At 50.2% G+C, this 13,086-nt stretch overlaps 1 protein-coding gene across 5 annotated transcripts in view; it reads right to left on the bottom strand.

The window, feature by feature from the left end:
* Nucleotides 1-13,086, bottom strand: part of GRIK4 (glutamate ionotropic receptor kainate type subunit 4) — a 477,471-nt gene that overhangs the window by 181,602 nt on the left and 282,783 nt on the right. For 4 of the 5 annotated variants that reach the window (XM_057299274.2, XM_057299272.2, XM_063608842.1 and 1 more), the window contains exon 4: nucleotides 2,998-3,162. The exons of the other annotated variant lie outside the window; for it this stretch is intronic. In XM_057299274.2, coding sequence (XP_057155257.1) covers nucleotides 2,998-3,162 — 165 coding nt within the window. The remainder of the gene's footprint in view (nucleotides 1-2,997; nucleotides 3,163-13,086) is intronic. 5 annotated transcript variants of the gene reach the window in all.

Below are 13,086 nucleotides of genomic sequence, written 5' to 3'. Positions count from 1 at the left end.
GAGATCCTGTCTCCCTCCTCCCTTCCTTCCCCAAATATAGTCACTGCCCCACCCTGCAATAGCCAACAGGTGGTAGGTGCTTAAGCCACAACCCACATGCCCCCTTACTTTGGGAGGGAAAGAACTGGGCTGGAATCTTTCAATGAACTTTACCTGGGTAGTGTTTAAAACCCACTGCGGAGGGGCACTCTGGCTTCAGGTGAAAAGCCTTTGGAGTGGGAAGATCCAGAAGTCCCCCTTCCTAACAAATGCTAATCGTACCTCAAACACACTGAGATGTAAAAACTGAACTGAGGGTCACTTGCTAAGAAAGTACCTGGTGCCTAAAAGAAGCCCATTAAAAAGATGCCCAAAGTTCTATAAGATGGAATAAAGATACCTGTTTCCTTTATTCCCCTGATTCATCTGGCTCAATATTTTAGATATATTGACTTTACTAAGGCTGCATGGGTCACTAAAAGAGGAAATTTATATCTGCTAATGATGCCATCCATGATGGGCACATCTTGGCTCCCTCATTTCTGCCAGAGAAGCCCTGAAGAACCGAGAAGAGAAGGGCTGGCTGTTCAAAGTATGGACTACTGAACTATTTAGAAATCTGGACCCTTGTCTGAGACCTGCCCCCTGGATAAGGAAACACTGTGGACTGGATTGGGGGTTCACAAGGAGTTGTTGCTGGCATTTCTGATTTCATTTGCAAGATACTGGGAAATCTGAATCTTCCTTCCATTATACTAGAAATTAACCTCTATGACAACTAGGATTCTTGTCTGTGCCCTGCTGAATCCTCATGGCCTAGAATAAAATATAATAGGCACTCACTAAACACTTATTGACTGAATGAATAAATGAGGGACTATTTTGGCCCTTGTTCCTCCATGCCTTCTTGGGGAGGAATCTGTGCCTACAGATCCTGTTGGCCTCAATGGCCCTGTTCTATATGGTATGGCCCTCCCTCAGTCATAGGAGCAGGAGGGACCGGGAGTAGACCCTCTCTCCAAGAGTAGTTATTAGGCAGCCTGGCCAACACCTGCAGCTTGTGAGACTGGCCACACTGCAAGTTGAGCTGATCCAATCAGAGCCAGACCTTGGGGATGCACATTAAGAGGCACTGGGGGAAGCTGCCCCTGATGTGCACCCTAAAGACAGACTGAAAGCCACCTGAGGTCAGGAGCACATCTATCTTATTTCCTGCTTTGTTCCCAATGCCCGATATCCTGAATTATGCCTGAGATAGAGTCAACGCTCAATAAACGTCTCTGAATGAATAAACAGAGAGTAAATCAGGTCTGGGTAGTCATTATGGACAAGTACATGATGAATAAACCAGGGAACCCAAACTAAGAGAGAGGGAAGAGCCTGGATCCAACACCACAGGAGCATGAAGGAAGCTGTGAGAGGGAGAAAGGCTGGGGAGTCTCCAGAGCCACTGCCTGCATCGCTTCTTAACTTTTCTGGATGTCACAACACCCCACATGTGATGCTTGGGCCTGTGTGGATGTACTGATTTTCTTGCAACCCTAACAGCCCAGGCTGGAGCTTTGCTGGATCCTCAGATGGAAGAACAGATGTATTTGAGCAAGTTGTTCTTTTGTTTTGTTTACTTATTTTTGCCACTGAGTGTGGTCAAAGGTTGAAACGGGTTAGAAAGGGAGGAGACGGGGACTCTTCAAAGTCTTAGGGAATAGACACTATTATCTCTGATTTGAGGGGCTCTTCTCCTGCCCTCTGAACTGGAGCTGATCCATTTCCAGCTTAGCCACAAGCCACCAGCCCACTAACTTGGGCCTAGTCTTGTAAAGTTGTCAAGGTAATACAAACAACAGGCCGGAGGACTGTAGGGAGGTCTCATGGACTGCACTGGGCACACAGGGTCCAGGACCAGCTCAGCCATTGACTAGCTCTGTGGTCTGGCAAATGATTCAATGGCTTTGAGCCTCAGTTTCTTTTCTAAAGTGGAGGTGATAACACTTAACACTTAGGTGAGAATTAAAAGCAGTACCCAGCGCATAGTAGGGGCTCCATATGTGTGACTTGAGCGACCTACTACGTATGCCTGTAAAACACTGCAATTCACAGATTTTCCTATATTTAAAATAATTTAAATCTCACAATAGGCTGGGCGCAGTGGCTCATGCCTGTAATCCCAGCACTTTGGGAGGCTGAAGTAGGCAGATCACTTGGGGTCAGGAGTTCAAGACCAACCTGGCCAACATGGCGAAACCCCATCTCTCCTAAAAATACAAAAATTAGCCAGGCATGGTGGCACACCCCTGTAATCTCAGCTACTGGGGAGGCTGAGGCATGAGAATCACTTGAACGCGGGAGGCAGAGGTTGCAGTGAGCTGAGATTCTGCAACTGCACTCCAGCCTGGGCAACAGAGCAAGACCCTGTCTCAAAAAAAACAAGAACAAAAAAACACCTCACAACAACCTAACAACCTGCAAGATTTGCAAAATAGAGCCTAGTATTCCTGTTTTAAAGATGAAGAAACTGAGGTTTGGATAGGATAGGATGACTTAGCGACTTATCTGAGGCTACCCAGAGAGTGAGTGGTCAAATTCCATCCCAAGTCCCAGTTTCTCCCACAACAGCGCCCTTAGCATAAGGAAGCAAGCTAAGCAGTCAGATGTGTAATGGCTAAGATACCCTTGGGCTGGCCGTCTCTCTTATCACACACGAGATTTCATTCAGGAACTTGTGGACAAAATGTCCAGAACGTGAATGAATCAATATATGAAGCAATGAATGAGTGGATGAATGAATGAATGGGTATCCTGTCTTAATTCTACTCCACACGTGATTCACAACAAAACCTGGGAATCTCATCCAGGCTGAGAGCTTCACAGGACCTCCTGGTTCAAGTTCCTCTCCTTCCTCTGGAAATATCGACATCAGATATCTCAGAGGCCTGGTGACTGATAGGTGCAGCTCACACCACTGCTCATCCATCCTCTGCCAGCAAGGGAAGAGGCAGCCCTGCCCAGTCTACGTACTGGTTTCTGCAGTCTCGTACTCGCTGTCTCTGAGAAGCTCAAAGATGTCCACTTCGACCTTGGCCTTGCCCAGCCTCTCAGGAGCACGGTTGATGCGGTTCTTGGCCAGGGTGATGGAGAGCCGCTCCCCTCTGCTGCACTCCATGGGGTCATCCAAGATAGCAGCTGTGGGCAGGCAACCACATGGAGACAATTGGTACTCCACCGCTACTGTTACCCTCCTCCTTCTCCAGCCTCCCCCTGCTGCCACCTTCCTCTTCCTGGCAGCGCCCCAAGTCCCTCTCCATCCTGCCATGCTCAGAACCGTCCCCCAGAACAAGTTCTCTCCAAGCTTAAGGGTCTTGGTTTGTAGCCAGGTGCAGAAGTGAATTCTAATGTGGTTGCACGCCTCAGGAACCCTGTAATACCAGAGCAGGCCACTAGGGGTCCTGTCTGCACGAAGTCCCCGGGTCCAGGCATCCTGATACTTGGATACCTGTCTCCATGCACACAGGCAAGCAGGCATTGTGCAAAGTGAGGCAGGTAGTGGCTGTCCTTTGAAATGGTATTCTGAACATATGAGAAACTCTCCCTGAGGTAAGAGAGGGTTAAAGGATGCCAGGTCTGTGAGGGAAGGCTGTGGCCTCAAGGAGCAGCTGCCAGACACCGCTGAATGCTAGCTCCCCAGGCTCTGACACCGATGGGCCATGCCACCAAAGTGAGCTACTTAGTTTCTCTGAACCTCTTTTCCTCACTGAACATTAGAAAGAGTAGGACAACCTCACAGGGTTGGTGTGAGGATTCACTAAGATAATGTATGGAAGTGGCGCGGCACACAGATTTAATCAGTGTGACTTATTCAGTGTGGACGACTGCAGTGGTGTAATACCAACAGTTGCCCAACTTCTGGGAGCAGTGTTAAGGATAAGTGTTATGGTATCACAGACAACTGGCTTCCAGTCCCAGCTGCAGCCCTCCACAGCTCTGGGACCTCAGTTGCCTCACTTTTAAGGAAGTGGAGAGAGCCTTGGGCTATTGTGAAGATTACAGGATATGGCATGGGCTCAACACAGAATCTTGCACACAGTAGGCACTCAATAAATCTAGCTATAGAGATTCTTAATTCTCTGGATGGAGATGTTACAAAAATGAAGATCACACAAAAACTTGTATACAAATATACATAGCAGCATTATTCATAATTGCCAAAAAGAAACCCAAATGTCCATAGATTGATTGATAGATTAAAAAATGTGGTTTACCCATACAATGGAATATTACTCAACAATAAAAAATAACAGGTACTGATACATGCTACAATAGGAATGAACCTTAAAAACATTATGCTAAGTGTGGCTGGACGCATGGCTCATGCCTGTAATCCCAACACTTTGGAAGGCTGAGGCAAGCAGATCACTTGAGGTCAGGAGTTTGAGACCAGCCTGGCCAATATGGTGAAACCCTGTCTCTAATAAAAACACAAAAATTAGCCAGGTGTGGTGGCATGACGTCTGTAATCCCAGCTACTCGGGAGGCTGAGGTAGGAGAATCACTTGAACCCGGGAAGTGGAGGTTGCAGTGAGCTGAGATAGTGTCATTGCACTCCAGCCTGGGTGACAGAGCGAGACTCCATCTGAAAAAACAAACACACCATCAGGCTAAGTAAAAAAAAGCCAGACATACACAAAAAAATACATATTGGACAGTTCCATGCATATGAAATGTCCAGAATAGCTGAATCCACAGAGGCAGAAAGATTTGTGGTTGCCTAGGGTTGGGAGAAATGAGGGGTGTCTGCTAATGCGTGTGGTGTTCTTTTTGGGGGTGATGAAATGTTCCTAAAATTGTGATAATAGTTGTGCTACTCTGTGAATATACAAAAAGAAACCACTGAATTATACACTTAAAGTGAATTATGTGGTATGCAAGTTATATCTCAATAAAGCCATTATATTAAAAGAAATATTTATCTTTCAGAGGTTGAGAATTCAGAAAAGCAACACAGGGAATCAAGCCGAATACATTTCACTGACACGTGGCCCTTGAATGTCTGTGCGGACGCAGAGATCCAGGTTCTATGCTGTCTTTTCTGTGCATTGCTCCACACTCACTGTAATCCATCCCACAAACCCAAAATCAGGACACAGAATATTGCAAAGCATTTCTTCCTTGATTTGTGGATTTATTTACATGCATAACTTCACTGAATAATAAAAGTTAAATGTCATTTACTCAGGTTGGCCATGCATGGGGCGACAGAGGTACATCCCAAGTCCGAGGCAATCAAGTGGACTTCTGGGAATTAACTAGCAAAGTCCACGCATACCTGGGGTGATTAGCCACCCGCAGAAGTGACCAGAGCACCATAAATGTGACTGAAGAGCCTGGGAACATTTCAATCACCCCCACACCCCCACCTGCGGGAAGCACGACCAGAATGAGATGGCTACTGAGAAAGCAGAAACCGAGACAGTCACACTGTGGCATAAGAGAATGACGACCTTGCAACTAGAAAGGAAGCAGGGCAGCCTAGAGGGATGCTTCTCAAATGGTCCTCCCTGGCAGGCCCCTGGGCTCCTCCAAGAAGTGGAGGGGAGGCTGCCTGGGGTCTCCAGCCACATACCAGCTCCCACCATCACAATTCCACCTGCATCCATTTCAGGGGTTGGGGTTCCACCTAAGAGTTGATGTGGGAAAAAATGTTTTGCTATTAAAAATATAATAGGGGCCAGGCACGGTGACTCACACCTGTAATCCCAGCACTTTGGGAGGCTGAGGCAGATGAATCACCCGAGGTCGTGAGTTTGAGACCAACCTGACCAATATGGAGAAACCTCGTCTCTAATAAAAATACAAAAAAAAAAAAAAAAAAGCCAGGCATGGTGGCAGGCATTTGTAATCCCAGCTACTCGGGGTGCTGAGGCAGGAGAATTGCTTGAACCTGGGAGGTGGAGGTTGCAGTGAGCCGAGGTCATGCCATTGCACTCCAGCCTGGGCAACAAGAGCAAAACTCTGTCACAAAATAAATACATAAAATAGGAAAAAATTAGCCAAGCTGTAGAACAAGGAAAAGAGACATCTAAAGTATCAGGAACTGGCAGTGCCATCCAGCATGAGTTGGACAGACACTGGATCCATGACACACAAGCTTTACATTAAGCTACAATGTCAGCATAACCACTTAGTGGACTCTATCTCACTTAATCTCTGCAACAAGTCCGTGAGGTGGATATTTTATCTTCACTTGGACATGAGGAATTGGAAGTCAGAGAGGTCATGATCTGCCCGTTCTCACAGGTTTGAAGCATGACAGAGGAGGGAGGTGAGCCCAGGTCAGCCTGACTCCAGACCTTGCACCCTGACCAAGCTTGTCTTCCTTCTTATAAAAACTCAAGGATTTGCTGCTAAGCAGGGGGTGCGCTAGGGAGCGTGCATGAGGCTTCCAGGGACTGTAAAGGAAGCCTCCATCTACAGACTGTAAATGAACCCTAAAACACCAATAGCAACAGGCTTGCCCCTGGACCTCTGAAAACTCTCTCAGGTAACTCCCCCTCCTCCCTTCTCCCTGTTCTCCCTCCACCCCAGTGAGATGGTGTTCAGACCATGGAGGCAGCTATCCTTCCCTTTGGGCCAAATGAGCTCACTGTTACCAATGTTTCCATCTATAACCTACTAACTATTTAACAACCACTTGTAGTAAGATAAATAAAGTAGTAAAATAATCTCTCAGAAAATGAGCATGTCCCCTGTGGGCCTGGGGACTGGGAATGTTTTGATGTAGGTGTTCATGTTTCAGAGTCACGCTGGGCCTGCCTCTGCCTCATCAGTGTTCAAAGGCCACAATTACGCCTGCACCACAGGAGGCAGCACACACCAAAGGGTCTGCTCTGGAGCCAGCAGTCCCACCTATTCCCATTTTGTTTTGGCAAAGTAAACATTCAAGAGTGTGCTGTGGACTTCAGCAGGTCCCCCCAAATTCATATACTGAAGTTCTAACCCCCAATATTACTGCCTTAAAAAATAGGGTCTGTAGGACAAAACTAAGGTTAAATAAGGTCATTAGGATGGGACCTTGATCTAATAGGATCAGTGTCCTTATAAGAAGAGACACCAGTGCCTCACGCCTGTAATCCCAGAACTTTGGGAGGCCGAGGCGGGCGGATCACTTGATGTCAGGAGTTCAACACCAGCCTGGCCAACATGGTGAAATCCTGTCTCTACTAAAAATACAAAAAAATTACCCAGGAATGGTGGTGTGTGCCTGTAATCCCAGCTACTGGGGAGGATGAGGCACGAGAACTGCTTGAACCCAGGAGGCGGAGGTTGCAGTGAGCCAACAGGATCATGCCACCGCATTCCAGCCTGGTCGACAGAGTGAGATTGTCTCAAAAACAAAACAAAACACAACAAAAACAAAAACAAAACCTGGCATAGTGGCTCACACCTGTAATCCAGCACTTTGGGAGTCTGAGGCAGGTGGATTACCTGCGTGAGGTCAGGAGTTTGAGACCATCCTGGCCAAGGTGGTGAAACCCCATCTCTACTAAAAATACAAAAAATAGCCAAGTGTGGTGTCGGGCACCTGTAATCCCAGCTACTCGGGAGACTGAGGCAGGAAAACCAGAAGGCAGAGGTTGCAGTGAGCCGAGATTGTGCCACTGCACTCCAGCCTAGGCAACAACAGGGCAAGACTCCATCTCCAAAAAAAAAAAGAGACAGCAGAGCTCACTCTCTTTTTCTCTCCGCCATGTGAGGATAGAACAAGATGGCTATCTGCAAACCAGGGAAAGGGTCCTTATCAGGAAGCGAATTGCCTGACACCATGATCTTGGACTCCTAGCCTCCAGAACACTGCGAAACATTTCTGCTGGGTAAGCCACCCAGTCTGTGGTATTTTGCTATGGCAGCCTGGACACCAGTCTGCCATGTAACAGCATACAGTCAGCTCACAGAGCATCACTGCACACACCTTGAGACAGAGGGAAAATGAGCAGGTGGGAAACAGGGAACGTGCGAATCTTATATTAAGGGGAGGATGAGGTCCTCTCTTCACCCCATTCCTCTTTCCCTGCCCACAGCAGCTAATGCAGAACTCTGTGCTCAAAGTTATTAGGCAGGTCATTGCCAACTCACTAACATCTAAAATCCTGTCCTCTCTACCTCCCAACCCCCATGCGATTCAGGGACCACTTTTAATTAGGTTTTCGACAGTGATTCCTATCTGGCTGGAAACGGCCTCAACCAGTGGTTGGCTGGCATAAAACATATGAGGATCGGAAAAACTAGGATGACAACAGGTACCCAGACTCTAGAGCTGTGGACATGAAAGACAAGGTGGAGGCTCAGGCACTCTTGGGACACCAGAGAAGCATGTGCTCAACAGGCAGTTACCAAACAGCATGCTTCTTCAGGAGTCCCAGGAGTGGAGACCAGATGGATGAAGGAGAGCAGCTTGCTCAAGACTTAACGTGCAGTGAACGCTCATAGCCTGCACTGCGTCCCCCAGGCCTGGCTGCCTGGCTGGGCTGGGACGCTCGAGTCCCCAGCTGCTGCCTAATGAGGAACAATATGATACGGCACATCCTCCAGCCCCGGGGACTGCCCTGCAGAGAAGCCCCGAGCCACAGTGAGGCTGGGAGGTCTGGGGCCACAGCAAAGGCAGGGCTGAGATGGGGAGATGTGTTCAGAGACCCGGGGCTTCCTGCTCTTTCCATCCATGGGGCCTCAGTGCACACTGACTCTTCCAACCCAGGTGGATTCAAGATGCCTCCGGCATGCCCAGGAAGCCGGGATCCCTTGCATTTCCATTGAGCCTTTCTCCCCATGAGCCCCAAGCACTTCACCCTCTGCCCAGTTCTGAGTTCTATGGCTCATGCCAAGAAAAGGGGAGCCCCTTGATTGTGCCCTTCTCCGCCCCCTAAACTCCTCTCCATATTCTTGCCCCATGCTTGTGTCAATGCTAGAGGGGACTCCTCCCCGCTGCAGTGCCTTCCAGCTCACCCCAATCAGTGTGGCCATGACGACCCCGAGAGGGCATACAGCCACTGACCCGCTCAAGGTCCTCAGAACCTCCCCACTCTCTGAAGAGCTGTCCCTGTTGAGTCTGTGGCATGGCCTCAGGCCCCTTCTGTCCTGTCTGGCTTCCACATACCTCCACGGTCACAGCATCCCCTCCACCCCCAACAAGGTGACAGAGCCTCCATGTACAGTCCTGGACTGGCCCATTAACTCTCCTCCATGCCTTTGCCAATGCTGTCCCTGTCCCTTGTTCTCCCTTTCCCTACCAGGGCTCTTCTCTCCCTCAGGCGCCTCTTCCAGGAAGCCCTCTCTGACCCCCTAGCCACAGTGCTCTCTTTCTCCTTGGATTTCCCGAGAAACTCCCACCACTCAAACAGGCTATTCCTTGCACACTGCCTTGGAGGGGTATTTATCCTTCTATCTGTACCTGTGAGTTCCCTCAACTGCTTGTATAATCCACCCTCCATATCTGTGGGTTCTGCATCTGCAGATTCAAGCAACCGTGGATTGAAAATATTCAGGAAAAGGCCGGGCACGGTGGCTCACGCCTGTAATCCCAGCACTTTGGGAGGCCGAGGCGGGCGGATCACGAGGTCAGGAGAGTGAGACCATCTTGGCTAACATGGTGAAACCCCGTCTCTACTAAAAATACAAAAAATATGCCAGGCGTTGTGGCGGGCACATGTAGTCCCAGCTACTCGGGAGGCTGAAGCAGGAGAATGGCGTGAACCTGGGAGGCAGAGCTTGCAGTGAGCTGAGATTGCGCCACTGCACTCCAGCCTGAGCAACAGAGCGAGACCCCGTCTCGAAAAAAAAAAAAATTTTCAGGAAAAAAAAAAAAAAATAACAATACAATAATAAAAATAACACCAACAAAAATACAGTATAGCAACTATTTGCATAACACTTATACTGTATTAGGTAAAGAAGTAATCTAGAGATGATTTAAAGCATATGGGAGGATGTGCATAAGTTATATGCAAATACTACGCATTTTACACAAGGGACTCGAGTGTCCCCAATTTTAGTATCCGAGGGAGGTCCTGGAACCAATCCCCAGTGGATACTGAGAGACGGCTGTACTTAAAAAAAGCCAGAGTAATCCCTCTTTCCTTTGAATCTTCCCAAACTCCCCATCCCAAATTAATTTTCCCTTCTTTGAACTCCCACAGAAATTCCCCTGTACCCTTCATTAGACACAAGCCACTTTTTCATTATGCTGATCTGTCTATCTTTTCAGCTCCTTTGGGGTGAGGACCACACCTGATTCATCTCTGTAGCTGCACAATTCTGGACACACAGTAGGCCCTTAATGAATGGTTGTTGAGTGAATCAATAATTCAAGGCCGCTTGCCTTTTCATCCCCTACAGCCAGTAGTAGACGTGGCGCCTGGCAATGGTGCAGTCAGCATTAGGCGATGAGTGGACGGACAGCAGCCCCCAGACACAGGGATCCGCAGGGTGGATGACCCGCCAGAGGCCTCCAGGGTCCCCCGGGGCTGGCTGCTCTCCTCCTGCTCCCTGGGTAAACTGGACTGGGGCTGGCTCTCCCTCCACACATTCTCAGCAGCCCAGAAGTGACCCCTCAGGTTGGAAAAGCAGCCTCCTTAATCCCTCAGTTCTTCCAGAGCCTCGCTGCTGAAGATTTCCATGCACTTCGGTAACTCTTACCCTTTTAAGGGGTAAAATAAAGAGGTTTTACTGGAGAGTCTTTATAGGCAGTATCTATAACACTGCCTGTGGCCGTTTGGCTCAGCCGGATAGAGCCCTGTGTTAACAAGAAAAAGTGACGGTTTGCACCTTGGGGAGTGCGTTAGCTCTGCTCCCCAGCTGACCCTGGCTGCTCACTCTCGGAGGCCCAGCTACAGCCCATCCCCATCACTCATCTGGCACCTCTGTCCTCTGTGTCCCGCTCTTCAGCCCCTTGTCCTTGGTCACCCCTCTTGCTGGAGGAAATCACACCACTGTGCAGGCCGCTCCCGCCGCCAACTCATGCCTTCGTCCCCACCTGGGGCACCAGGCTGGGCCGCTACCGGCCTTGGAGCTTGCTCAGCCAGCTCCTCCCATACCACAGACCCTTAGCATCAGCTGGGGCTGCCATTACAAAGCACCACAGACTGAAAGGCTTAAACAACCAAAATTCCTTTTCTCACAATTCTGGAGGCTGGAAGTCTAAGATCAAGGTGTGGGCAGGACTGGTTTCCTCCAAGACCTCTCTCCTTGGTGTGCGGATGGCACCTTCTCCCTGCACCCATACGTGGTCTTTCTTCCCTCTGTGCATGCCTGTGTGCTGAGCTCCTCTTCATGTAGACAGAAGTCCAACTGGATTCGGGACAAACCTAACAACCTTGTTTTAACTTTCTTACCTCAACACCAAATAGAGTCACATTCTGATGTCTTAGGGGGTAGGGCTTCAATATAGAAATTCTGGAGAGGAGACAACATAGCCCCTAAAACCGCCCTTTACCTCTAACCATCACCTGACTCTAAATTCCTAACACCACCCTTACCCTCAAAACCATCACCTGACTCTCAGCCCCTAACACCACTCTTCCCCTCCAACCATCGCATGGCTCTCAACCCTAACAACTTCCCTCACCTCTAACCACTGCCTGGCTCTCAGCCCTAACACCACCCCTCGCCTCTAACCATTGCCTGGCTCTCAACCCTAACAACTTCCCTCACCTCTAACCACTGCCTGGCTCTCAGCCCTAACACCGCCCCTCGCCTCTAACCATTGCCTGGCTTTCAGCCCTAACACCCGCCCCTCACCTCTAACCATCGCCTGGCTCTCAGCCCTAACACCTCCCCTCGCCTCTAACCATTGCCTGGCTCTCAGCCCTAACACCCGCCCCTCGTCTCTAACCATTGCCTGGCTCTCAGCCCTAACACCGCCCCTCACCTCTAACCATTGCCTGGCTCTCAGCCCTAACACCCGCCCCTCACCTCTAACCACTGCCTTGCTCTCAGCCCTAACACTGCCCCTCACCTCTAACCATCACCCGGCTCTCAGCCCTAACACCGCCCCTCACCTCTAACCACTGCCTTGCTCTCAGCCCTAACACCGCCCCTCACCTCTAACCATTGCCTTGCTCTCAGCCCTAACACTGCCCCTCACCTCTAACCATCGCCTGGCTCTCAGCCCTAACACCCGCCCCTCACCTCTAACCATCGCCTGGCTCTCAGCCCTAACACCCGCCCCTCACCTCTAACCATCGCCTGGCTCTCAGCCCTAACACCCGCCCCTCACCTCTAACCATTGCCTGGCTCTCAACCCTTTCCCTCACCTGTAACCATCACCCGGCTCTCAGCCCTAACAACTCCCCTCACCTCTAACCATCACCCGGCTCTCAGCCCTAACACCGCCCCTCACCTCTAACCATCGCCTGGCTCTCAGCCCTAACACCGCCCCTCGCCTCTAACCATTGCCTGGCTCTCAGCCCTAACACTGCCCCTCGCCTCTAACCATTGCCTGGCTCTCAGCCCTAACACCGCCCCTCACCTCTAACCATTGCCTGGCTCTCAGCCCTAACACCCGCCCCTCACCTCTAACCATTGCCCGGCTCTCAGCCCTAACACCGCCCCTCACCTCTAACCATTGCCCAGCTCTCAGCCCTAACACCGCCCCTCGCCTCTAACCATTGCCCGGCTCTCAGCCCTAACACTGCCCCTCACCTCTAACCATTGCCCGGCTCTCAGCCCTAACACCGCCCCTCACCTCTAACCATTGCCTGGCTCTCAGCCCTAACACCCGCCCCTCACCTCTAACCATTGCCCGGCTCTCAGCCCTAACACCGCCCCTCACCTCTAACCATTGCCCAGCTCTCAGCCCTAACACCGCCCCTTGCCTCTAACCATTGCCTGGCTCTCAGCCCTAACACTGCCCCTCACCTCTAACCATTGCCCGGCTCTCAGCCCTAACACCGCCCCTCACCTCTAACCATTGCCTGGCTCTCAGCCCTAACACCCGCCCCTCACCTCTAACCATTGCCCGGCTCTCAGCCCTAACACCGCCCCTCACCTCTAACCATTGCCTGGCTCTCAGCCCTAACAACTCCCCTCACCTCTAACCATCACCCGGCTCTCAGCCCT

This window comes from Pan paniscus, chromosome 9 (assembly GCF_029289425.2).
Source record: "Pan paniscus chromosome 9, NHGRI_mPanPan1-v2.0_pri, whole genome shotgun sequence".
In the NCBI taxonomy this organism is placed as follows: domain Eukaryota; kingdom Metazoa; phylum Chordata; class Mammalia; order Primates; family Hominidae; genus Pan; species Pan paniscus.
Note: the sequence above shows the minus strand (reverse complement) of the source record. Positions and strands in the feature narration are given on the sequence as shown.